General features: G+C 35.2%; 1 protein-coding gene across 1 annotated transcript in view; it reads right to left on the bottom strand.

Moving 5' to 3' along the window:
• LOC111155465 (neurobeachin like 1) overlaps positions 1-25,216 on the bottom strand; it is a 183,471-nt gene that overhangs the window by 77,394 nt on the left and 80,861 nt on the right. Inside the window, exons 18-30 of the mRNA XM_022515656.1 lie at positions 22,641-22,730; positions 19,225-19,393; positions 18,632-18,765; positions 18,032-18,191; positions 17,823-17,925; positions 17,127-17,283; positions 15,282-15,440; positions 12,772-12,931; positions 8,544-8,632; positions 5,944-6,519; positions 5,424-5,599; positions 4,554-4,707; positions 3,919-4,047 (exon numbers count right to left, since the gene is read on the bottom strand). Coding sequence (XP_022371364.1) covers positions 3,919-4,047; positions 4,554-4,707; positions 5,424-5,599; positions 5,944-6,519; positions 8,544-8,632; positions 12,772-12,931; positions 15,282-15,440; positions 17,127-17,283; positions 17,823-17,925; positions 18,032-18,191; positions 18,632-18,765; positions 19,225-19,393; positions 22,641-22,730 — 2,256 coding nt within the window. The remainder of the gene's footprint in view (positions 1-3,918; positions 4,048-4,553; positions 4,708-5,423; positions 5,600-5,943; positions 6,520-8,543; positions 8,633-12,771; positions 12,932-15,281; positions 15,441-17,126; positions 17,284-17,822; positions 17,926-18,031; positions 18,192-18,631; positions 18,766-19,224; positions 19,394-22,640; positions 22,731-25,216) is intronic.

Below are 25,216 nucleotides of genomic sequence, written 5' to 3'. Positions count from 1 at the left end.
GAGCAGGGGCTCTATCCCAGAACTCTGAGATCATGACCTGAGCCAAAGGCAGACACCTAACCAACTGGACCACGCAGGTGCTCCAGAAACACTCTTTTTATCTGATACAAATGAGGAAGCATGTAGCACCAAATGCTATTGGCAGATATTTTGTGACAAGGGCAGCCAGCTTAAGACAAGCTGACTCATGAGCGAAAGGAGTGCTGTGAAAACAGCAAATAAATGGAACAGATTCCTTGATTAAATCATGCCTTAAACTGAACTACAGAATTTGCTATTATATGAGCCAATAAATCTCCTAAACTCAGTCAGTTTGGGTTGATGCTTCTGTTATTTGGAATCAAAGCATTATGATACATAAAGCATAGGTACAAGAGAGACTGAGTCCTTGACAGAAATGTCACTACCCTTAAACTTCCCAAGGAAAATACATGTACTAATAAGCCCAGGCAAAGGAATGCTCCATATTCCCATTAAACATTGTCCTTAACCCTGACACAGGAAGGTAAATTAGGTCATAAATGGGGTCTCCTTCTGTCCAGACTAGATCTAAGCCATATAACCATGGTAAGACAAATGATATAAACTATCTCCTTCTCACTTAACACTATATATTACAATGCTGGATCTTATTACTTTCAAAATGAAGAAAAGCAAGAGAAAAGAGGAAAGTTATCAGAATCTGACATCACTTTATGATTGCACTTGTTTCAAATGCAGTCTGAGCTGTATGCACAGGTCTTTGCAGGCCAAGGCACTAAGAGACCTTAAGCAGTCTTTCCACACAAGCCTTAAAAAGGCAAATAGCACCGGAGGAAACAATATCTAAGATGGCTCAAGACTTTAACTTTTCTACTTTTAACTTAAGCTTCTACTGGTGAAACTTTTATACTCTCCTCAGACTTCTGCAAATCCTTCATTTTAGTCTTTGAATGTGACTAAAACAACTTAATTCTAATAGAGAACAACAAATATAAGAAAAAAGGATATAAAATTTCATCATACAGGCAATTCCAATACTAGCAATTCCGGGCTTTTTTGCTATGTGTTTTTTAAAATACTGTTTATTTTAATTAAAGTTAAATATCTAGTGCTTTGTTTTTAACTTATTATCAAATAAACCATATACTTATGTATTTATTTAAAATTATAAAGATACTTGTAATGAATACAAGATAATTTATTTGACCACTGTCTTAATTTTGGATATACACACACACACTACATAAGTAGTGTGATACATATGACCCCTCCCACCTCCACTATAAAGAGTACTGGATTAGGGTCACCTGAGAAATTACAAAAAATACCAATGCTCTAGTTCCTCCATTCTGATATAATTACTAAGGATGATGACCCACAAAGGTATTTTTAAAAAAGCTCCTCCAGGTGATTTCATATTCTCATCACTGGTTGAGTTAACTAGGGACAAAATGGAGACCACACGCTGCACTAAATAAATCAACAACCACCTAATCCTGCTTTAGAAGCTAGAAATGCTGACATTTATGTCAATATAATAGTTATATACAGGCAATTAACTAATAAGTATGAGTGAAACAAAACAAGTTTGTAGCCAGATTGGCAAAGAAGCTCTATTATAATCCTTTAAGGGAAGAAGTTGCTTTCCCAGCCTTTTATGTTTTTACTCCCAAGAGAAAAAAATTAAACAACTAGCTAGTAAAAAATGTTTTAGGTTACTAACTACTGGTAAATAAGGTATCTACGTATAGGTTATGTACTCTATTTATGTTTTGCCTCCAGGTTTTTAAAAATTTAAGTTCAATTTAATTACCATATAGTGTATTATTAGTTTCAGAGTTAGAATTTAGTGATTCATCAGTTGCATACAACACCCAGTGTTCATCACTTCAAGTGCCCTCCTTAATGCCCATCACCCAATTACTCTATCCCCCCGCCACCTCCCCTCCAGCAACCCTCAGTTTGTTTCTTATAGTTAAATCTCTTACGGTTCGCCTCCCTCTCTATTATCATCTTATTTTATTTTTCCTTCCCTTCCCGTGTTTCTGTTTTGTTTCTTAAATTAAATATGATATGACATATGGTATTTGTCTTTCTCTGATTGACATATTTCACTTAGCATAATATCATCTAGTTCCATCTACCTCATAGCAAATGGCAAGACTTTATTCTTTTTGATGGCTGAGTAATATTCCATTGTGTCTGTGCGTGTGTGTGGGGGGGGTATTATACATACATATATACCACATCATCTTTTTTTTTTTTTTTAAAGATTTTATTTATTTATTTGTCAGAGAGAGAGAGGGAGAGAGAGCAAGCACAGGCAGACAGAATGGCAGGCAGAGGCAGAGGGAGAAGCAGGCTCCCTGATAAGCACGGAGCCCGATGCGGGACTCGATCCCAGGACACTGGGATCATGACCTGAGCCGAAGGCAGCCGCTCAACCAACTGAGCCACCCAGGCGTCCCATCATCTTTATCCATTCATCTGTTGATGCACATCTGAGCTCTTTCCACATTTGACTATTAAAAACACTGCTGTTATAAACATGGGGGTGCATATGCCCATTTGAATCTTTATTTAACAAGTATTTATAGAGCCCTACTATGGGACAGACACTGGATATTTAATGGTGGACAAATTAAACAGATATTTTATTTATGAAAATTTCGTCAAAGATAAACACTGAGAGTGACTAGAAGTGGGGAAGAAAAAAAAAAAAAAAGTCCTCACATCTAAAATAACTATCTGGCATACTGGTTGCTACTGCTTTAACAGCCATCAAGCTAGTATTACTGAAAAAGCCCCAAAAGCTATCCTCATCTTACTTCTAGGTAGAGAAAAATAGAATACTACCATGAACATCTATGTGTACAAATGTTGTCTGGAATTTTGGATTATTATCTGAGTATAAGAGTGTGATCATTTTTTTAAAGTACCTAATTCATGTATTTTCCAGTTGCATTTGTTTTTTTTTTTGTTTTTTTTTTTAGATTTTTTATTTTTTTATTTATTTGATAGAGAGAGATCACAAGTAGACGGAGAGGCAGGCAGAGAGAGAGAGAGAGGGAAGCAGGCTCCCCGCCGAGCAGAGAGCCTGATGCGGGACTCGATCCCAGGACCCCGAGATCATGACCCGAGCCGAAGGCAGCGGCCCAACCCACTGAGCCACCCAGGCGCCCCTTCCAGTTGCATTTGAATGGCTGCACAATTCAAGCTTCCACCATCCATGTATCAGAAAGCCCACCTTCTTATTTATCTAGTTTTTCTGCATTTTCCATGTTTCTACAATGAATATGTCACTTTTGTGATTAAGAAAAAAAAAACCCTATTTTTAAATAGCTAGTAACATAGTACTATTCACATTATCATATTATCAAAATATGTGAAAATTTCAATCATCTGAAAAAAATATACACATAGAAAAATACTGATAGTTATTTCTTCTCGGGCTATGGGATGATGGATTTATTTTCTTCTCTTTTTGTTTTTGTGTATTTTCCATAATGAGTACATGTTACTTTTATAATTAGAAAAAAAAATCTATTGAAAACTATGGCCTTTAAAAAATATAGCAACCTTATAGAATTTTAATCTCTATTCTCATCATTATGGCAAGTTTATATATATTAGAAACCATACCTACCCCTACCAAGTACTTAAAATTCCAATTATCAAAAGAAAATAAAAAGGGCTAAGTATAAATCCTTTAAAAGGAAAACTTAAAATTACACTGAGTCATATACATCAGGAAGAAACAATGAGCTGCCTCTGAAGCTTCTTTCTGATTAACAAAACTGAAACTCGAGGGAAATCATGGATATTTTTGGAACTATTAAAAAAATAAAAATACTGAAAATTTATTATCATTTAGTTAGTACACAACTCCTATGCTGCATGCAAAGTATAGAAAATAACACAAAAGAACTGACAAACCTGCAAATTTCCCCTTCCAATGAATCCTAGAAGCAACTGGATTTGGATTCGAGAAAGTTTTGCCCACACTTGACCTTCAGAATACCAAACTGACAGACCATCGAAGAGCAGCATCAGATCATCTAAAAGCTATCACAAGGGAAAAATTGAGAAACAAAAACACTGTCTTAAATTCTACTGATGAGTTTTCCCCAAAGTAATACACATCATAAATATTTCAAAACTAGCTTAATTAATGTTCAATTGATAAAAACCAAAAGAGCTATTCTAGTAATAGCTAACAAAGTTAACTATCACTTTTTATCCATGTTCACTGTATCTGATTAAATATTAATGCTCTAAACAGAGAGGGTACAGGGGCACCTGGGTGGCTCAGTGGGTTAAGCCTCTGCCTTCAGCTCAGGTCATGATCTCAGGGTCCTGGGATCAAGCCCAGCATCGGGCTCTCTGCTCAGCAGGGAGCCTGCTTCACCCACCCCTTTCTCTCTCTGCCTGCCTCTCTGCCTACCTGTGATCTCTGTCAAATAAATAAATAAAATCTTAAAAAAAAAAAAAAAAAAAGAGGGCACAAAATTTTTTTGTTGAATAAAGTCCTTGACTACCAGAAAAATAATATCAAGGAGTTATTACTGCACCTTCTCAGTCCACATGTTTGAATTAACAAGCCCCTCTGACTGCAGAAAGTCCTGTATGATCAGGATGAGTCGGAAGGCATTTTCAGCAGTTACTGGATTCATTTTTGATTCTCTGTTTTCTGTGACTGTCCATTCTAACATGTTCTGTAGCAAACTAAGTGCAAAACAAAATCCTCTTAAAATCATTTTAAGTTTAGAAAAATAGTAAAACATGAAAAGAAACCCAGTTATTCATTATTATGTCTTTAAAGATATACTATCACTGGAAAGGATCAGAAGATATTTAATAACAATGAAGCAGCTTTTTAATCTCTAAAGTATCTATCTTTAATAAACTTGATATAAAAGGCAAAGTAAAAGTTATCTGTTTAATTATAAAAAAAGCTATTGAAATAATTCAAATTCCAGTCTCTAGTAGGTACTTAAAAGTTTAAAGTTGGAAACTGGGAAGGTAAGAAAAAAAAGCCTTATAGGACTTGCAGAAGGTCTAGCCCTGCAGAGAACTCTAAGTGCTTTACAGAAGTAATTTTTATGAAAACATTACTTGGTTCCCTCAGCATGGAAACTCTCAAACATGGACAAGACTGCAGAACACAATACACCACATGTTTACATGTTACAAAAACTAAGTTAAACAATAAGGACTATATATTACTGAAGCCCAAACTAAAGATTTAAATCTCCTCATGCCTTTGAATTTCTTTCTAGATTCCATTAAAATGGCAACAGAGAGGAAAAGGGGCTGAGCACGAAGTTTTTCCTTTTCTCTCACTAAACCCACTGAATCCTGAATAAATGTTCAATAAAAAGTATCATTTTAGACTCCCATCCACTCCAAAGGAAAGAGGAAATCACCAACTGAATGCTTACATTAATTTTATTTCATCTGATGGTCGAAGTAGTTCACTGGATATTCCTGGTTTACTTAGTGCTGAAAACACTTGTCCCCGTTCAATCCAAGTACTATCATCAGACTTTTCTAATCCCCTACACATTACATAGTTCAAAATATTTGTCAGTAATTGAAGAAGCTCCTCCTCACATCTCTAGAAAAAAAGATGAACTAATATCAAATTATTGGAAGGAGGTGGTGTTAAAAGCACATAGAAAGAACCATCACATATACTGACTGTAATCATTTAACATATTTTTAAAGTGTCTTGATGAACCCGTAACTTTGCTAAGTAGGCTCTAGAGATACGAGGATGACTAAAACACCTGCTTTTCTCAAGATACAATTCAGTGACTTCCAGGCTTCCAAAATCTTAGATCATGAGACTCAGAACATGAATAGAATATGGAATTGCTAACAATTACACACTTCTAAGGATTAGAAGTGTGTAATAGACATGTGAAAATAAAAACAGCATTTGGACACAAGGAATTTTACCTCTTGGCTTTCAAGTAAAGAGAAGTCATCACCAAACCCAGGATCATTTAAGACACCGCTCTCTTTGTCAGACTGCACGGAAAAGGATTTGGCAGATTCTATTGGGGAGGGCGTGCTAGGCAGGCTGTCTGGCATGTGACTTCCACTGTCGCTCAGTTCACATGAGTCTATTCCACTGAGATCTAAACTCAGATGTGAAGGGTTATTATTCCAGAATTCTTCTTGATTCTCTGATCTGAAAGATAATTCTCCCACAGAACTATCTTCTTGAAATAATGGTATGTTTGAGTCTAGAGAGTGTCCATCCTCTAAACTCCACTGATCTGAAGACACATTGGCTGAGGCAAAAGAGTTGATTTTTTCCTCATCAATCTTTTCATCAAAGTTCTTCTTAGTATCTTCAGCTGATAAATTTTTGTCACTGTCTTTTACTGAAACAGCCCTACTGTGCTTATGAAGAGTATTTCCATTTTCAAAATTTGTTTGTAAAAAAAGCCTAACTAAAGTGTCTTGCCAACCCACTTGTTGAGATATTTGATGTGCTGCATCTGGCTGGGACTGCAAAATCTGTAAAATCTGCAAAGATTAAGAATACAAAATTCATCAAAAAGTACACAGTACTTCACATCAAAAAGTTCTTTTTCTGTTATTTTAGTGACAAAGTAATTTAATGAGAAACTGTGGGAAGATAAACTTTCACAAGATTATGTTCTTAACTGGATTACAAACTATCTGTAGGGTACATACTGTGTTTTTAACTAATCTGCATATTACTCATTGTACATAGTACTTAAATATTTGCTGAAAGATAAAAAAGGGAAAAAATGATCCTCCACATGTCAACATACTCATGTTGTTAATTTGGTCAGAGAGAAAATATAACTAGAATGAAGTATATATAAAATGTAATAAAGCTATATCCTCTCAACTAAATATTTGCCATGACCCTACTACATTTGTTAAGCAAATACTGAATACGTACTATGTACCAGGCCCTGTTCTGGCCCTAGTGTTAAGGGAGTAGTAAAGAACGACACACTGACACTTTAATAGAATCTAGATATCCCAAGAATGTTTCCTTGGCTCATTTTTTTTTCCAGGCAAAGTTAATGGTTGCTTTTGCAAAAACATATTTTTTCCATTAACTCTATATTGTACAAACACTAATTCTAACAAGATGGATGCCACTATTTAGCTGTAAAAAGAAACTGAAATTAAAGAAGAGACATTGACATCCAATATGTATGATCTCTACTGTACAACTGATTCCACATTTTTTGGATAACAAAGTCTTAAACACCGTCAGATACCCAGTTAAGACCTTTCAAACATTTTTATCACAAAGCCAGTAAACTTCTATGTAGATGAAAAAAATTTTTGCTCCCAGTATTTAGAAAATCTCATTTATCTCTAACTCTGACAAGTGTCATAGGAGATAAATAATGTTGGTAGGGACTTCAGAATCAGTGGCTCTAATTCCTGCTGATGCTGATACAAAAAGCAACATGTCACAATGAGTCACAATGATGTGAAGTTCCTTTCCTCACTAATGCTGTCGGTGAGCTACCATTACTCTACTGATGCAGAATATCCATTTTTTTCTTAGGGAAGAAATTTTCATGATTTTAAAATTTCCTTAAAATAAGACTTATTTTATGGCTACTTTATATGCATGTAATGGATAAAAACGAGGCTTCATTGAAAGCTGTTTTCAAACTGAAAGGAAAGATCAATCTCTATGACCTGCTTCAAGAACACTATGCCAGAATCCATCAAAATGTGGAATATGAGTACACTCTGACACAGCAATTCCACTTCATGGATAATGTCTCACAGATGTACTATCAAAACCAGGTAAAAATATATGTAAAAAAGTTCTTAACAGAAGTTTTACACAGAAAAACAGGAGACAACCTAAACATCCATGAATAGGGAACCAGGTAATACTTTATACAATAGCCACAGAATAAAAACTATACATAGCTGTTAAAGAAAAAGATATATATCCAGACTTACGGATGGAAAAATACAATAACATAATTAGGGAGTAAAAGTAAAAAGAAGAGCAAGGAAGCAAATTAAATAGTAGGTCAGTGACTACTAGTGGAAGAGAGAGAAGGCCAAAATCAAGAAGAAGCACACGGGGTAACTATTTCTTGACTCAAGTTAAAGGCATGCATGGAAGGCAAGTCACTGTTGCTTTTCCACAAAGTTCAAGATTCAGAAATTCTAAAATATGATATATGAATTAGAAATGGTCATAATCGTTGAAGTTTCCTGACAAAAAAACTATTCTCTTGTACTAATTTTTTTTACTGTGGAAAGGAAATATTTCCAGGAGACCATGTAAAGCTAAGAACACATTTTTATGCTGATTTTTTAATTACAATGAAGTTAATTCACCTCAAAAAAGAAAATTACTTATTTATAAAATTGTGTCACTTATAAAATAACAGAAATTAAAACGTACACTCAGTGTAAAATACTCAGTATAAATTTATTCATTAATATATTCATCATGAATATAAAATTATTCATCAGAATTATTCACAGTATAATAATACTGTCATTTTTAAAGTACATCTTAAAAGTTTACTAACCTTTCTGCAGATAACCACTCTGACATTTATATGTGTTCTGTGAGATATATATACCACAGACAACAGATCTTTGAAATTAATAGCAGTATCTATGGTGGGAAAAAAAAATAAAAATTTAAAATTAAATTCCAGAGATAGCGAAAGAGACTGAGTGACAGATAATAATTGTTTCATTTTTATTTTTCTTGCTGCCAACAAGATATCCTTTATTTTTTTCTAGCTTTATAGCGATATAACTGCCATAAAACAGCATATAAATTTAATTTACAACAGGATAACCTGATATACTTATATACTACAAAATAATTACCACAATAAGGTTAGTTAACATCCATCACTTCACATAGTTACCATTTTCCTTTAGTGGTGAAAACTTTTAAGATCTGCTCTTTAAGCAACTTTCAAGTACATAGTATTATTAACTATAGTCACCAGGTTGCGCTTTAGATCCCCAGAACTTATTCATCTTATAAGCGGAAGCTTGTATTCTTTGGCCACGTTCACTCATTTGCCCTCTGCCCCCAGCCCCGGCAACTACCAATCTACTGTTTCTAGGAGGTTGGTTTTTTGAATTTCACCTATAAGTGAGACCATAGAGTATGTGTCCTTCTCTGACTTATTTCACTTAGCAGAATAATGCCCTGCAGGTTCTTCTGTTACAAATGGCTGAATAATATTCATATAAAACACCTCATCATTATCCACTCATCCATCAGCAGACATTCAGGTTGTGTACGTCTTGGCTATTATAAATGACGCTGCAATGAACATGGGGATGCAGAAAACTCTTCAAGATAGTGATTTCATTTTCTTTGGATATGTATCTAGAAGATGGATTGTTGGCATATATGACAGTTTATTTTTAATTTTTGGAGGAACCTCCATACTGTTTTCCACAGTGGCCATCTAATTTGCATTCCCAGCAACAATGCACAAGCGTTTCCCTTTCGCCATATCTTCACCACCACTTGTTATTGTCTTTTTGGCAATAGCCACCTTTTCAGGTGTGAAGTGTTATCTCCTTGTGGTTTTGATTTACACTTCCCTTATGATTAGAGATGTGGAGCACCTTGTCAACTACCTAATAGTTATTTGCATGTCTTCTTTGCAAATATGTCTATTCATGCCCTTTGCTTTTTTTTTTTAAATTTTAGTTAGTTGACATACAGTTCAATACTGGTTTCAGGAGTTGAGTTCAGTGGTTCATCATTTACATGCAACACCCAGTGCTCATCATAACACGTGGCCTCCTTAATATCCATCACCCACCTATCCCATCCCCTACCCACCCCCCTCCATCAACCCTCAGTTTGTCTTCTAATCAAAGAGTCTCTCATGATTTGTTTTCCCGTCTCTTTTCCTTCCCCCTCCTGAAAGTTCATCCATTTTTTCCCCCTAAATTCCACATATGAGTGAAATCATATGATATTTGTCTTTCTCTGATGGACTTATTTCACTTAGCATAATAAACTCTGGCTCCAACCATGTCATCGCAAATGGCAAAATTTCATTTTTTGATGGTTGACTAGTATTCCACTATCTTCTTTATCCATTCATCAGTTGATGGGCATTTGGGCTCCTTCCATGGTTTGGCTATTGCTGATATTAATGCTATAAGCCTGGGATGCATGTACCCCTTCAAATCTTTATTTCTGTATCCTTTGGGTAAATACCTAGAAGTACGATTGTTGGATCATAAGGTAGTTTTTTTAGGAACTGCCATACATTCCTAAGTAGGAATTTATAAATGTTTAGCTTTTTTAGGCTGCCATACTGTTCTCCGGAGTGGCTGCACCTGTTTGCATTCCCACCAACAATGCAAAAGGATTCCTGTTTCTCTGCAGCCTTGCTGTTTCCTGTATTGTTAATTTTAGCCATTCTGACAGGTGTGAGGTGGTATCTCATTATGGTTTTGATTTGTATTTCCCTGATGATGAGTGATGTTGAGTACCTTTTAGCCATCTGGATGTCTTCTTTTGAGAAATACCTATTCATGTCTTCTGCCCATTTCTTAACTGGATTATTTGTTTTTTGGGTGTTGAATTCAATAAGTTCCTTACAGATTTTGGATACTAACCCTCATTTGCAAGTATGTTCTCCTATTTCATAGGCCGCCTTTTAGTTTTGTTGATTGTTTCCTTTGCTATACAGAGGTTTTTCATCTTGATGAAGTCCCAATAGTCCATTTTTGCTTTTGTTTCCCTTGCCCCCAGTGATGTGTCTAGTACCTTGTTCATTTTTTAATTGGATTTTTTTTGCTATGTTGTATGATTTCCTTACATATTTTAGATACTAATTCCCTCTCAGATATTTGATTCACTAGTATTTTCTTCCACCCTATAGACTGCCTTTTCACTTTGTTGATGGTTTTTCTTGCTGTGGAGAAGCTTTTTAGTTGGATAAAGTCCCACTTGTTTATTTTTGCTTTTACTGCTTGTGTTTCTGGTGTTATTGCCAAGACAAATGTAAGCACTTCTCCTCCTACTCATGTTTTCTTCTAGGAGTTATATAATTCAGGGCTTACATTTAAATCTTTAATTCATTTCAAGATAATTTTTGTGAGTGGTGTAAGATAAGGGCCCATTTTCATTCTTTTTTTTTTTTTTTAAGATTTTATTTATTTGACAGATAGAGATCACAAGTAGGCAGAGACGCAGGCAGAGAGAGAGAAGGAAGCAGGCTCCCTGCTGAGCAAAGAGCCTGATGCGGGGCTCGATCCCAGGACCGTGGGATCATGACCTGAGCCGAAGGCAGAGGCTTAACCCACTAAGCCACCCAGGTGCCCCGCCCATTTTCATTCTTTTGCATATGAATATCCAGTTTTCCTAACACCATTCACTGAATAGACTATTTTTCCCCCACTGAGTATTCTTGGATCCCTTGTCACATATTAGTTGACCAGATATACATGGTTTTACTTTTGGGCTTTCAAGTCTGTTCCACTGGTCTATGTGTGTTTTTATGCTAGTACCATACTGTTTGGATTACTGTAACTTTGTAGTATAGTTTGAAATCAAGAACTGTGATGCTTCCAGCTATCCTCTTCTTTTTCAAATTCTTTCTCAAAGACTGAACTGTGGGAAATAGTTATATAAATACTGAAATAACTGTCTCATTTAAAATAAGGATTATAGGGGCGCCTGGGTGGCTCAGTGGGTTAAAGCCTCTGCCTTCGGCTCAGGTCATGATCCCAGGGTCCTGGGATCGAGCCCCACATCGGGCTCTCTGCTCGGCAGGGAGCCTGCTTCCTCCTCTCTCTGCCTGCCTCTCTGCCTACTTGTGATCTCTGTCTGTCAAATAAATAAAAATAAAATCTTTAAAAAAAAATAAAATAAAATAAGGATTATAGAGGGGCTCCAAGGTGGCTTAGCCAATTAACCAGCTAACTCCTGATTTCACCACAGGTCATTATCTCGGAGTCCTGGGATCAAGCCCTGTGTTGGGGAGTATGTCTGAAGACTTTTTCTTTCCTTCTTCCTTACCCTCCCCCATATGCACTCTCTCTAAAATAAATAAATCTTTAAAGAAATAAAGTAAGAATTACAGATGTTTAAATTTTATGAAGAAAATAGATTTAGAATATTTGACAGTCTCCTGAGTAAGCCCTAAATAACTGTTCTTTTCTTTTAGTTGCCTGAACACACCATCCATACTGTTTTGATCTTGTACTATTATTTATCTTTTTATGTAAATGTCTTATATCTTATATACTTATCAATGAGAAGATAAACCATTCAAAACAAAGAACCTTAACTTATACCTTTTGAACCCTTAGCATCTGACATAAACACTACAGTTTATAGTAAGTACTAAAAAAGTTTTATTAAAAAAAAAAAGAGAAACAAAAAAGAATATCTAAAAGAATATCTGAAATTAAGGGTTTAAGCTCCCTAAAGAAAAAAAAACCATGTTTTGTATGTTATTTTCTCCAGCATCCTTTTCTTATTATAGAGGACCCTATTATTTACTAATCAATGAATCAATAATTATTGAAAGCCTACCAAGTAAGGTACTATACTATGCCCTGGGGAGACAAAAACAAAAAAGGTAAATAAAAAATAGTACCCAAGAAAAGCCCTGCTGAATCAAACAATAAATAGTTAAAAAGTAACCTGAGGAAGGGAAAAAAAAACTCTTTAGAAAAAAACAATTGAGAACCATCAAACAGAATTATGCTACTACAAAGAACATTTCTTAAATATATCAGTATTATCAGCCTTAATCATACCTGTATTTATAATTTGATTGGTGAGGCTTTTAATGAGAGAGGTATTAATGGGTGCTTCATTAAGAAGAAGTCCCAATCCTGAATAGCCAACTTCTCTGAGCCGAATACGTTGTTTACTTCGTTCATAAACATTTGTGCATTTCAACATTTGTTCCATAACCTGGTCACAACAGTAATATATTCTTCTCAATACAGAGAACTAAGAACAGTCTGTCACTTAAGTTAATATTAAATATAATGTTACTGTACAAGCATGATTTTGGAGAATCATTTTTTCCTTAAGTGTAACAAACAAACCCAGCAGTAACAGGGAGGAATATTCCATATCATACTCTTATTAAAAAATGGATTTAAGAAGATTGAACTAAAATGCATTTGTATTTAAATAATTAATATATTTAAACCTGTAGTTTACATGTGTTTGCATGTGTTTACATGTGCTTCCTGTGTTTACATGTGTTGCAGATCAAAGAAATAACTTAAAACTTCCTTTTTAATGGCTAAGGCTTAGAAACAAACCCTACAGCCTCCATGAAAAACAAAAGTATGTTGTGAAAGAGAAAAAGGATATTCCAGATCCATCTAGTGATTTATCTAACATTTATGTAACATTTATATAAGAGTTATCAAAATAATTGTCAAGAACAAGGAAACATTTTGTGAAGCAACACATCCATATGCCAAAATGGGAGAATGAATTAGTAATTCCATACTTTTTGAAGTGAGATCAATGTTTTAAAAGTGACATACTGAAACCCTATGGAAAGGGTAATTTTGGCAGAATAATATGATGAGCAATCCATATAAGGCCATTTTTGAACAACTAACATTTAATCTCCATAAAGGAACATTTGTTTGGGCAGATACTTTAAAGAGCAGCCATAGGGGTCACCATAATTAATACTCATGAGAGACTATGCTAGGTAATTTTTATTGCACTTTTGTTTTCCAAAGTTTAGGGATTCCAAACAGCAGCAATCCAAACTTGACCACATACGTAGACCTTATAATGTAACACTAATGAAACAAGAGGAAACAAATGTCACAGGCGATCAGGCATAATGAACAGAATAAATCATGAGAAGTAGAAATATGACTTTTTTTTTTTTAAAGATTTTTATTTATTCATGGACAGAGAGAGATCACAGTAGGCAGAGAAGCAGGCAGAGAGAGAGAAGGGTGGGGGGGAAGCAGGCTCCCTGCTGAGTAGAGAGCCCGATGCAGAACTTGATCCCAGGACCCTGAGATCATGACCCGAGCTGAAGGCAGAGGCTTAACCCACTGAGCCACCCAGTCGTCCCGACTAACTCTTTTTTTTTTTAACAAAAAAGGTAAGGTGGATGGCTTCAACTAAAGTTCAAAGTGACTACTTTGGATAGCTTAACAAAATATATTCATTATCCTTTGACAAGTTACTAACCTCTCTGGCCTCAGTTTATCTGTAAAATGGGACTAATGATATCAACTTCGTAAAGTTTTTGCAAGGACTAAGCTAGCTAATATATGAAGAATGTTTACTGCCTGATAAATAGTGGGTGCTACATAAGGTTGGTTATTATAATTAACTGCTAAAATGTCTGACCTGCCTCACAGACCCATGGTAAGTCAAAAGAGAAATGAGACAAAATTAATGAAAGAGAGTGGGAGGTACACGCCTCTAGTTATGAAATGAGTAAATCACAGGAATAAAAGGTAGAGCAAAGGGAACATAGTCAATGGTATTATAATAAGGTTGTATAGTGACAGATGGTTCCTACACTTGTGGTGAGCACAGCATATGCATAAACTTGTAGAATCACTACATTGTACACCTGAAGCTACTGTAACATTACATATCAATTATACTCAAATAAAAAAATGTATTTTAAAAGAAGGCAGGGCGCCTGGGTGGCTCAGTGGGTTGAAGCCTCTGCCTTCGGCTTGGGTCATGATTCCAGGGTCCTGGGATCGAGTCCCACATCAGGCTCTCTGCTCAGCGGGGAGCCTGCTTCCTCCTGTCTCTCTCTCTCTCTCTCTCTGCCTGCCTCTCTGCCTACTTGTGATCTCTGTCTGTCAAATAAATAAATAAAATCTTAAAATAAATAAATAAATAAATAAATAAAAGAAGGCAAAAAAGGGAAATGAGAGGTTTTATACTGAGGATGATATAACAAAGTGGATTTTCCACTAAATAACTGATCAGATTACAATACAATTAGTTTTTAAATGTTCAAAATAGGAGAAATATATATCAAAACAAACTGAAGAATTAATTAATTAATTTTTAATGTAGGCTTCACACCCAACATGGACCCAACGTAGGACTTGAACCCATGATCCTGAGACTGAGACCTGAACTAAGATCAAGAGCTGGACACTTAACCTACTGAGTCAGCCAGGCACCCATACAAGAACTTAAAATTAAAGTAGACATGAAAAGAGAATTTACATTCATAAAATGGATATTTACAAGTAAATTCATATACTCACAAATGTCCCCAAATATAAAGATGCTTAAGAAATGTTTGTACCTTAAAAACGATTTCTCTTAGTCTGTCAGAGTACTTCTGATTTAACAGCAAGGCATAAAGTATGTCAGCATTTCCTGGTTCAAACAGCAACAAGAAAAGCTGACCTCTAGTTGGGCTGGTACGGAGGAGACTGAAGAGCATATCCAAAATTCCAAAGAGCTTTTAAAATTAAACAACACAAAACAAACAACCACACTTATATATGGAAGTACAAATAAAGTCATAAACCACAAACAGTTATTTAAACTAAATCCTATATACCCTAATGTTTTAGTGCTTAACTCAATGATCTGATGTCTTCTGAAATAGCCCTGCCTTTTACCTCCATTATGCTTTTGGCTTATTTCCTTTTGTAGATCCTTTCAATACGAATATTCACCTGCTAGGCCATATGTATAATGCTGTAGCCACATAAAAAACCATGTCTTCCATAAAACCTTTCCTGGTCTTCTCAACAGTAATACTCTTCTATGAAAACCTCATAGGACTTTGCTTCTCTCTTATAGCTGTTGTCATAGTCTTTTTTTGTTTGTTTGTTTCATAATTATTTATAAACCTCTCTTATCCACCCTTGCTTCTCTTAGGTTAAAAGAATGCTAATTCATTCATTATAACATACCTATAGTATCTACTATTACTCTGTGTGTATAATCAGCATTCAGTAAATACCTCTTTGACTGAATTGACCAAGAAAATATCACTGGCAATGAATCACAGTGGGTGACAACACAGCTATCATGAAATAAGACTATTGGTTACTCTAAATAAAAAGAAACTTCTTCTTCTTCTTCTTTTTTAGTATTTTATCTATTTATTTGACAGAGAAAGAGCAAAAGCAAGGGGAGCAGCAGAGGAGAGGGAGAAGTGGGCTCTCCACTGAGCAAAGAGCCTGATGTGGGGCTTGATCCCAGGACCCTGGGATCATGACCTGAGCCGAAGGCAGATGTTTAATTGACTGAGCCATTCAGGCACCCCAAAAGAAGCTTCTGAAGTAGTCTAACTTTATGGGGAAATAGATTAAGTTAACTCACTTATATAAATCAATTATGAAGTCATGTAATCTCTGAGTACACAACAAATACTTCATTATAGAGCACAAAATATTTGAATCAGCATAAATTAAGGATACTTAAGTTTGGTGCTGAGAGTGGTATACAGAAAGAGCAGAGAAACAGCAGTAAATATGCCTGTGTTCTGTTCCCGTGTTTGTCAGATGTATGACTTTTTAAGTCACCTAATCTACCTGAAAAGTACTTCCAAATGCGCAAATGGGAATACTGATTCCTGGTCTGTATACTTAACATCAGTGGTCCTCAAATTTTACCATGCACCATAATTACCTGGAAGGCGTGGTTCAGTAAGTGTGCGTTTATGACAGGTAAATCTGGTCAGGAACCATACATTGAGAACTATTGTCTTAAAGGGTAGCTCTGAGGTATAAATGAGAAATGTACGTAAAAGTATATAAAAATAGAAATATAATTTATTCTTTATGCAAAATTTTTAAGAACCTATGTTAAAATTCATGTCAGAAATCTGCCCAGTATCTTTGATGACAAGTAAGTATACATTGTGTGACCTATGAAAAAAGGCTTCAGAACTGCCAAACAACTATTTCCAGATACTACTTTTTAGCTAACTAGAATATTTTATTGCATCACCATCTATTATTTTATTTAACTTTCAGTTAGGAAATAAAAATTTACTTCTATAACTGCAAAATACTATATTTTACATAATAAACATCTTACTCTTAAAATATTTTTAATATATGTATAATTTCAAAAGATGATATAGCAACTTAAGTGTGAAAAAGAAAAAACAGATTTTTCTTGAGCAAAATACCTGTTCTTCTTCATTGATAGCAGCTATGTAACCCATAATACTCTGTATCTCTTCATGAGTTCCACCTTTGCACAGAAAATATTTAATTAGTCCATACAAAGAATTCCTTATTGTCCGAATGTCTTCTAGAGACAGCTCACTATATTTACAATCACTCCTGAAAGAGAAAGTAAAAGTGCAAGAATTGAAATTTAAAATGTTTACATTTTAGTGCTTTTTTTATACAAAAGAATTCTTAGTTTAAAAAAAGATGTTTCCATGTAACTATTAGAATTCATGGTATCTTTCTTTTTCCTTTTAAGGAAAACCTTGGGTTTCAATGACAAAGATATAGTTAAAACAGCTTATATTTAAACAACACTAGGTGACAGACACAGTTTTAAGTGCTTTACATGTTATTAATGCATTTAGTTTAATCCTCAAAATGGACAGGATGTCACAGGTTTATTATCTCTTTGTCACAGACAAGAAAACTTAAGCACAGAAAAGTTGAGTAAGTTGCCTACAATCAGACAATTAACGAAACACAAGATTCAAACCCAATCTACGTGATCCATTGTTCATCATCTTAACCTCTGCATCATCTTTCTGAAGTTAAAGGATATTAAAATTTCTGGAAAATAAATAATCTAGACATTCCAAGCAAGCAGCAGGCAGAAAACAACATCAAACTGAGAAGGAGCAAGGACATCATACCCATAATAAATCCTAAGTGTATCTAGGAGAAACTGCACACCATACTTCTTTCGGAAAACTCTCCTGCTGTCTTTGATGATGGTGGAAAGATACTGTATATGACCTAAAATACAAAGTTCACTCTTAAATGAATAACTAAAATAAAACCTCACAAGTAGTTATAAATTTCTAAAACAAATGTAAAATTTGATCCAACAGACTGTTCTCACCGATTCGAAAGGGAAAATCTCCACGGTTCCAAATACGGAAGTCAAAAAGTAAATATTGATACATTTGCTGCAGGAGCTGCATATTTTTCTCTAATGACACCTGTTCAATTAATAACTGAACTGCCATCAGTACATTAACATCCATCAAGGAGCTTGGCACCTGAAATCCAAACAGATGAGGGTCCTGTAAATTTCAGTTTAATAATTATCATTAAGCTACACTTAATTTCAAATGATTAATTTAGAACATCTAAATATGAGAATCTTTGTTACAAAAATAAAAACTTTAATTTACCAATGTACATTAGAACATATTTTTCCACAACAGTTTTAGATTTATCAAATATCCCAAATACCAAGATAAACAAAGTCCTACATATCAAAGATTATATACTGTTATATAAGATGAGTAATTCTTGTAAAAAGGTGATTCAGAGTAGGTTTTAAAAATCTGCCTGTGAAATAAAATTAAGTCCACTAATATAACTGAAGCCACAATAGTGTTTTTAAAAAAACATTTACTTAGTAAGAAGAAAACCCCTAAAGACAAACTGCTAATTACAATCATTGGCCGTATCTTCGAATGTTAAACTAGCTCACCTTCTGCAGCAAGGCACCAAGAGTGGCAACTCCATGGGAGTGAGTAAGATTGTCCTGGTTGATAGGATGTCTTTGAATAAAGTGCTTCACAATCAAGATAAATGTTGCAATTAAATTCCTTTCTAATCTTGACTCTGAGGAATTGTGAACATGTCTTTAATTATCATAATTACTCTAATCACTTTTACATCACATTTTCTATGTTATAGCACGTGTTGTAACAAACAAGAACTTTGGTTGAGCAATTTGTTTCCAAAGGTCACTTGCAGAATGCAAGTGTCAGAGAAAAGCAGTGACTGCATATCATACACTTACATACACATGCAAATATTTTCATTACCCTAAATTTAGCAGTTCTATCATATTTCCACTAATAGTACAAATTAAGGATAGTCAAGAGTAAAACCAATTTCTTAATTTTTTTGACTAAGGTATTATGAACTTTTTGAATCACGTTAGTAAAATTAGGAGTGGGCTGCTTCAGCTACAAATGGTTAAGTTTCTTCCTAACGGTGGTTAAGACATTTTTATCTATTTTTCAATTAATAACCAAATCTCTCAATGACTATTTTGTATTAACTTTATCTCAATACCTGATGCCTTCGTGGAGGTCAGTACAACCCAATCTCCTTCTACAGGCGTTATCAATTCAGAAACTGTGCTTTCATTCATTCCTTCAGAAATCTGTCCTTCACCAAAGTGGCTGATTTGTTCCAACAAAGGAAACAATACATTTAATCCACCTATGCAGTTTATGATGTCCTGAAAAAAGACAATTACAATTTTTTAATTTTATAAAACAAGGACAATTCTGTCATTTATTATTCACACAAGCATGTATAAAGTTACAGTTTGCCAAGCTTTCAGGCAATGTCGAAGTTAAAGGAACCCTTGTTTGGGCAGCTGCTTTAAAGAATAGCCATGGGGTCACCATGGTCGATACTTGAGACTATGCCAGACCATTTTTACTGCACCTTTGTTTTCCAAAGTTTAGGGATTCCAAATGTAAGGGCCTACTTAGCCAGAGCGAGCCATTCTGTTGTTTATGCAGTAAACTTAGATTGAACATGCCCCTTCCCCCAAGAGGAAAGCGCTTAGAAACAGAATTGGTGAAATACAGCCAAATAGCCCCCGATAACGGAGTCCAGATTCAAGGACGTGTCCAGCCAGATGGAAACGTCCAATCAAGGGAAAGTGCACGTATTACCTCCCTACCCGCCAAGGACATGTTCGGCCAGGTGGAGACATCCAATCAGGAAAGCACCTCCCTAACCACCCAAGAATGTGGGCCCTGCCTTTTGGGCGCCAATTCCGACCAGGGTGATAGGCTAATTCAAATAACTACTATGGGGTAGAATGTAATTCAATTGGCCACCTGTGTGTAGTCAGGCTCAACCACATGGCCTTTACTCTATAAAAGTTAGTCTGTGAGGCTGGTGGGGGGGGGGGTCGCCTCTTTGCAAGAGACGGCCCTGGCCGGTCAGTTTGATTCTCAATGCTTGGCACGAAATAAAGCCTTGCTTGACCTTTGCTTTGTAACAGTCTCGTCCTTTTGTCTACGGACCCTTTCACAAACACAGGCAATCTAAATTTGACCCCATTAAGTAGACTTTATAATACAACACTAATGAAATAAGAGGAAACAACTGTCAAAGGCAATTAAGTATAATGAACAACAAAATAAATTAAGAAAAAATTACATTTGGTGGTAGAAATATGACTGACTCCTCTCCTTTTACTTAACAAAAAAGTGAAGTGGGTGGTTTCAACAGAAGTTCAAAGTGACTATTTTGCATAGCTTAACAAAATACAGTCCATATTCTTTAACAAGTTACTAAATAGTGTCTTACAAACCGGGTACTACCCAAGGTTAGCCAACATTAACTGCTAAAATGTTCCGATCTGCCACCAAGACTGAGTTTCATTTATTAAAGAACCCTCTTCATACTTTTTGCCTGTTTTTCATATTGATTTTTAAGGTAATAGCAAGCAAATTAACTTTTTGGATGGCAAGTATTTTTTTCTCAGTTGTCATTTAACTATTTTTGTGTTTGATTTTGTTGCAGTATAAAAATACAATGAATGTAAGAGACACTGAACTCTAGGAAACAAACTGAGGGCTGCTGGAGGGGTGGTGGGTGGGGGGATGGAGTAATTGGGTGATGTGCATTAAGGAGGGCACTTGATGGAATGAGAGCTTGGTGTTATATGCAACTGATGAATCACTAAGTTCTACCTCTGACACTAGTAAAAATAGCTCTTAAAACTAACAAAAAAGTAAAATATAATTTTCTGAAGGAAAAAAACACAATGAACGTTCTTATTAATTCTATTGCCATTTGATTTCCCACAGTTATAACTCAAAGGCACCAAAAACTACTTTGATTTTCAAGTATAATGTATAGCAAAAATAATCAGCTTTCTATATATAAGTAAGATATGCAACTAGCCTTATAAGGCCAATCTTACAAGTGACAGCAAAAGTTAACTTATAAATGGACAAATGTCATAAATCTTACTATTTTAACAGGTAAAATTAAGTGGTTTCATCTCAAAGTCAAAGAGAAAAATGCTTTATACCACGAGAATAACACAAGACTAACATTAACTGATAGATTCATTTTTACACTGGCAGAATTATTCTAATTACCTCTGTTCCACTGAAACAGTAAGTGTATTTAATCAGTGTTAACCGACTACAAGATAAAAGGGATCTGGGGGACTCCTGTCTGGCTCAGTCCGTTGAGCATCCAACTCTTGATTTCAGCTCAGTTTGAGGACTCTCTCTTTCTGCCTCTCCCTTACCCCCCCCCCCCCCCCCGTTTAAATGTGCATGCTCTTAAATAAATAAGTGTTTAAAAGAAAAAAAAAGAGGGGCACCTGGGTGGCTCAGCTGGTTAAGCATCTGACTTTGGCTTGGTCATTATCTCAGGTTCCTGGGATCCAGCCCCACACTGGGCTACTTGCTGGGAATCTGTTTGTCCCTCTCCCTCTGCCCCTCCCGTGCTTGTGCTCTGTCTCTCACTACGATAAATAAATAAATTCTTAAAAATATATATATATAAAAGATATATATATATATATTTTTTTTTTTTTGCCAATTTACCAGCAAGTTGCCTTATAACTATCTTTTATATTTTTAATTTTACTTAGGCTATAATTTCTTTGTAAGATAACTTGCAAGGGAATACTATATTTTAGAAATAGGGTATCTCTGACTTGACTTTCTAAAGTCAAGTTAACTTGACATGAATCTAAATAACCTTTATTAATTTAACAATTCAGTAAACAATGTTACTGCATATCCTTGTAAAATGCACAAGTGGAAAAAAGCTGTGGTACGTCCTTTCAAAGTTCTTAAGGACTACTGGAGAATCAAAGCAAGCAAATATCAAGCAAGTCACTATTTACAATAAGTGAAATGATAAAGTGTTACAGTACTCATGACAAAAATGGTTAACTCAGTCTTAGAAAATAAACAGAGGCCTCTTAGATAGAACCAAAGACATTATGTCCAACTGACACACACATATGAGGCACATCAAGAAGACAGACAAGTCATGATAGCTAGAGAGGGATGCGGGGAAGAAGAAAGTCTCTCATCTTTAGCCTCACAGAGGAGAGATCTGTGTTCAAAGCTAACAAACAGGAGACTACAGACAGAAGTAATAGAGAAGAAAAATGATAATCAATGAAGTCCCTGAGAGGTTAGGAGGGGTCGAAATCTGCCACACAGTTTTAGGGATTAAATACCTTAAAAGTGGAGCAATGAACCAAGACAGTATATTCTTCTTAAGGAAACTGTTAAATTTATGACATAGTTTAAGGAGGTAACTAAGTTTCAAGCAAATTAATCATCCAACTACCTATCTGTTTATACTTCAGTTTATCTTGCCTGCAAAAATTTTCACCGGAACTTATTATTCAGATCAATCCGGCGGTGCTTAAAAGTTAAACTCTTTAAAAGGATCAGTAAAGTTACATATTATATAGCTCATCATTAACTTACCTTAATGTCCCAGTTCACTACTTTGTTTCCTGTTAATCTTCCATGCAAACAATTAGTAGATAAATCAAGACAGATTGAATTTTTGCAGGCCTAAGAATAAAAGGAAAATATGGCAAACAGCTAAGCACAATGAGGACAAAACATAATTTTAACTATATGTGAAACATTTCACTATAATTTAAAAGGGTATATATTATAGTCAAAGATAAGATGGTTACAATATGAAGTTTAGTATTACTATTCTAATTGTCCTTTAAAAGAATCAGGGACTAGATTCTAAAGCATTCACTCATCAAAAATAGGCCACTGCTGCATGCCATTTGACAGATGAGCTATAGCAACAACTTACTCACCAATCACCATAGTTTAAAATTTTTTCTCTTTTAAGAACAAAGTGATAGTTGCCACAGGGGAGGGGAGGAGAGGGCCATGGGCAAAACGGGTGAAGGGTTTTGCTTCCAGTTATGCAAGGAGTAAGTGACAGGGATAAAAAGTAAAGCAAAGGAGATACAGTCAGTGGTGCTGTATCAGTGGTGTATAGTGACAGATGGCAGTTACACTTGTGAGCATAGCATAACATAGACTTGTCAAATCACTATGTTGTACACCTGAAACTAATGTAACATTGTGTGTCATCTATACTTCAATTAATAATTTTTTTAAAATTCTGTGAAGTTAAAACAATTAAAAATAGAGAAGTTTTAAGTCAATTATATGCAAACAGATTTTTGGCTTTTTAAAAAGTTCAGTGTTCTGGGAGCACCTGGGTGGCTCAGTGGGTTACAGCCTCTGCCTTCAGCTCAGGTCATGATCCCAGGGTCCTGGGATTGAGCCCCACATCCAGCTCTCTGCTCAGCAGGGAGCCTGCTTCCCCCCCTCTCTCTGCCTGCCTCTCTGCCTACTTGTGATCTCCATCCGTAAAATAAATAAAATCTTAAAAAAAAAAAAAAAAGTTCTGTGTTTTATTCCCATCAGTATTTCACTAGGCATAATTTCACTGATACATATAAAATACATGGTTAAAATGTGATATAAAAAATCACAAAACAATTTACAAAAATCCAGTCACAGACATAGACACTATTTTCTTCCATGTTCTTGACAATTCTGGTTATATTCATACTCAGAGTCTAGTCCATAATTCTAGAAACTGTCAAATTTATTAACTTCCATAAAGAATTATAAAGCACACAACTTCATGTTCAATCTGTGAATTTGCAGATAATGAAGTATCCTTGAATCCAATCACCATTCCAAAAAAACCCCCCAAAAAAACAAAAAAAATCACAAACCCTATAAATTGTAGCACAAATGATGTATTAGTTATTTTCTTCTTAAAGCAACGGAGGAAATATGCTTTAATAAAACAAATGTAAATCGAGTTTACAGTTAACCCAATGTAAACTATATTAGTCTCAGAGACAGAAATGTTTTTCTCCCATTACAACCTTTGTTTGGATATCATGTATCTATGACTTGTCCTCACACAGTAAAACTCCTTATGGCATGACTGCCTCCCATCTGCTATCCCTCCAATCCAACTTTCACAGTGCAACTTCAGACCTTTTTTCTAAAATGCAAATCTAATTATATTTTGTTCTTCTCCTCAAAATCCTGTGCACTGCCTAGTTAGTCTGGCACAGGAGGCTTGCTATCATCTGGCCTCCACGCGCCCTCTGATTTAATTTCCTGCCATCTTCTCTTCTTAGTGCCTGCTTACTTAGTGCCCTAAACCCAAATATATGTAGATCCCAGTTTTATAGTATGTGCCTTTGAAGGTGCTGCTTGTTAGGCCTGGCACATGCCTCATCAACTCTGCTTTTTAAAACAGAAATCAAACCATCTTTTCTATGATCTTCTAGCCTTCTGAAAGAACCAACCACTCTCCTTTGTTGCTCACTGTATTTTGTACCTAATTCCAACACAGAAATATTGTATAGGTTAAGGATATGCATTAAATAGGCTGAGTTCTATATCCAGCACTACCACTCACTACAATTATGAGGCTAGGCAAGTTACTTGTCTTTACTGAGCCTAAGAAAACTAGACTTATAAAAGACACAAGTAATATCATATAACCCTTAGATTTTTGTGAAGGGTAAGTGAAAGAATACATGTAAAACATTTAGCATAATGTTTGATATAGTGTAAATAATAAATGAGAACTAAAATGAAAAATGCTCATAAAATTATATTGCACTTATTTTTTTTTTTTTACATATTTACTTGACTTTAGGTTATAAGCTTCTTAAAGTCAGACACTTTATTCATCTTTATATCCTGAAAGTTCCGCACAATTCTTGGCTCGGAGAAGACACTCAAAAAATTACCAGTAATGGATGGTTTAACACCTCCTACAAATGAGTACAAAAATGAAGAACTGTTGACTGTCAAAAAAATCCTCTAGAGCAGCTCCTCCCAGACTAGCATTTGTTAGTAAGTGAGATTAAAAAATAGAACATGTTCTATGCTCAAATAACTGGTGAAAAAGTAGGATAAAATAAAAGTAAACTAGTTTCTAACAGGATTCTAACAAGATTTTTCAAGTGTATCATCAATCTCCAAAAATGGATATA

This window comes from Enhydra lutris, unplaced genomic scaffold (genome assembly GCF_002288905.1).
Source record: "Enhydra lutris kenyoni isolate GAN:26980312 unplaced genomic scaffold, ASM228890v2 scaffoldscaffold1, whole genome shotgun sequence".
NCBI classification, from domain to species: Eukaryota; Metazoa; Chordata; class Mammalia; order Carnivora; family Mustelidae; genus Enhydra; species Enhydra lutris.
Note: the sequence above shows the minus strand (reverse complement) of the source record. Positions and strands in the feature narration are given on the sequence as shown.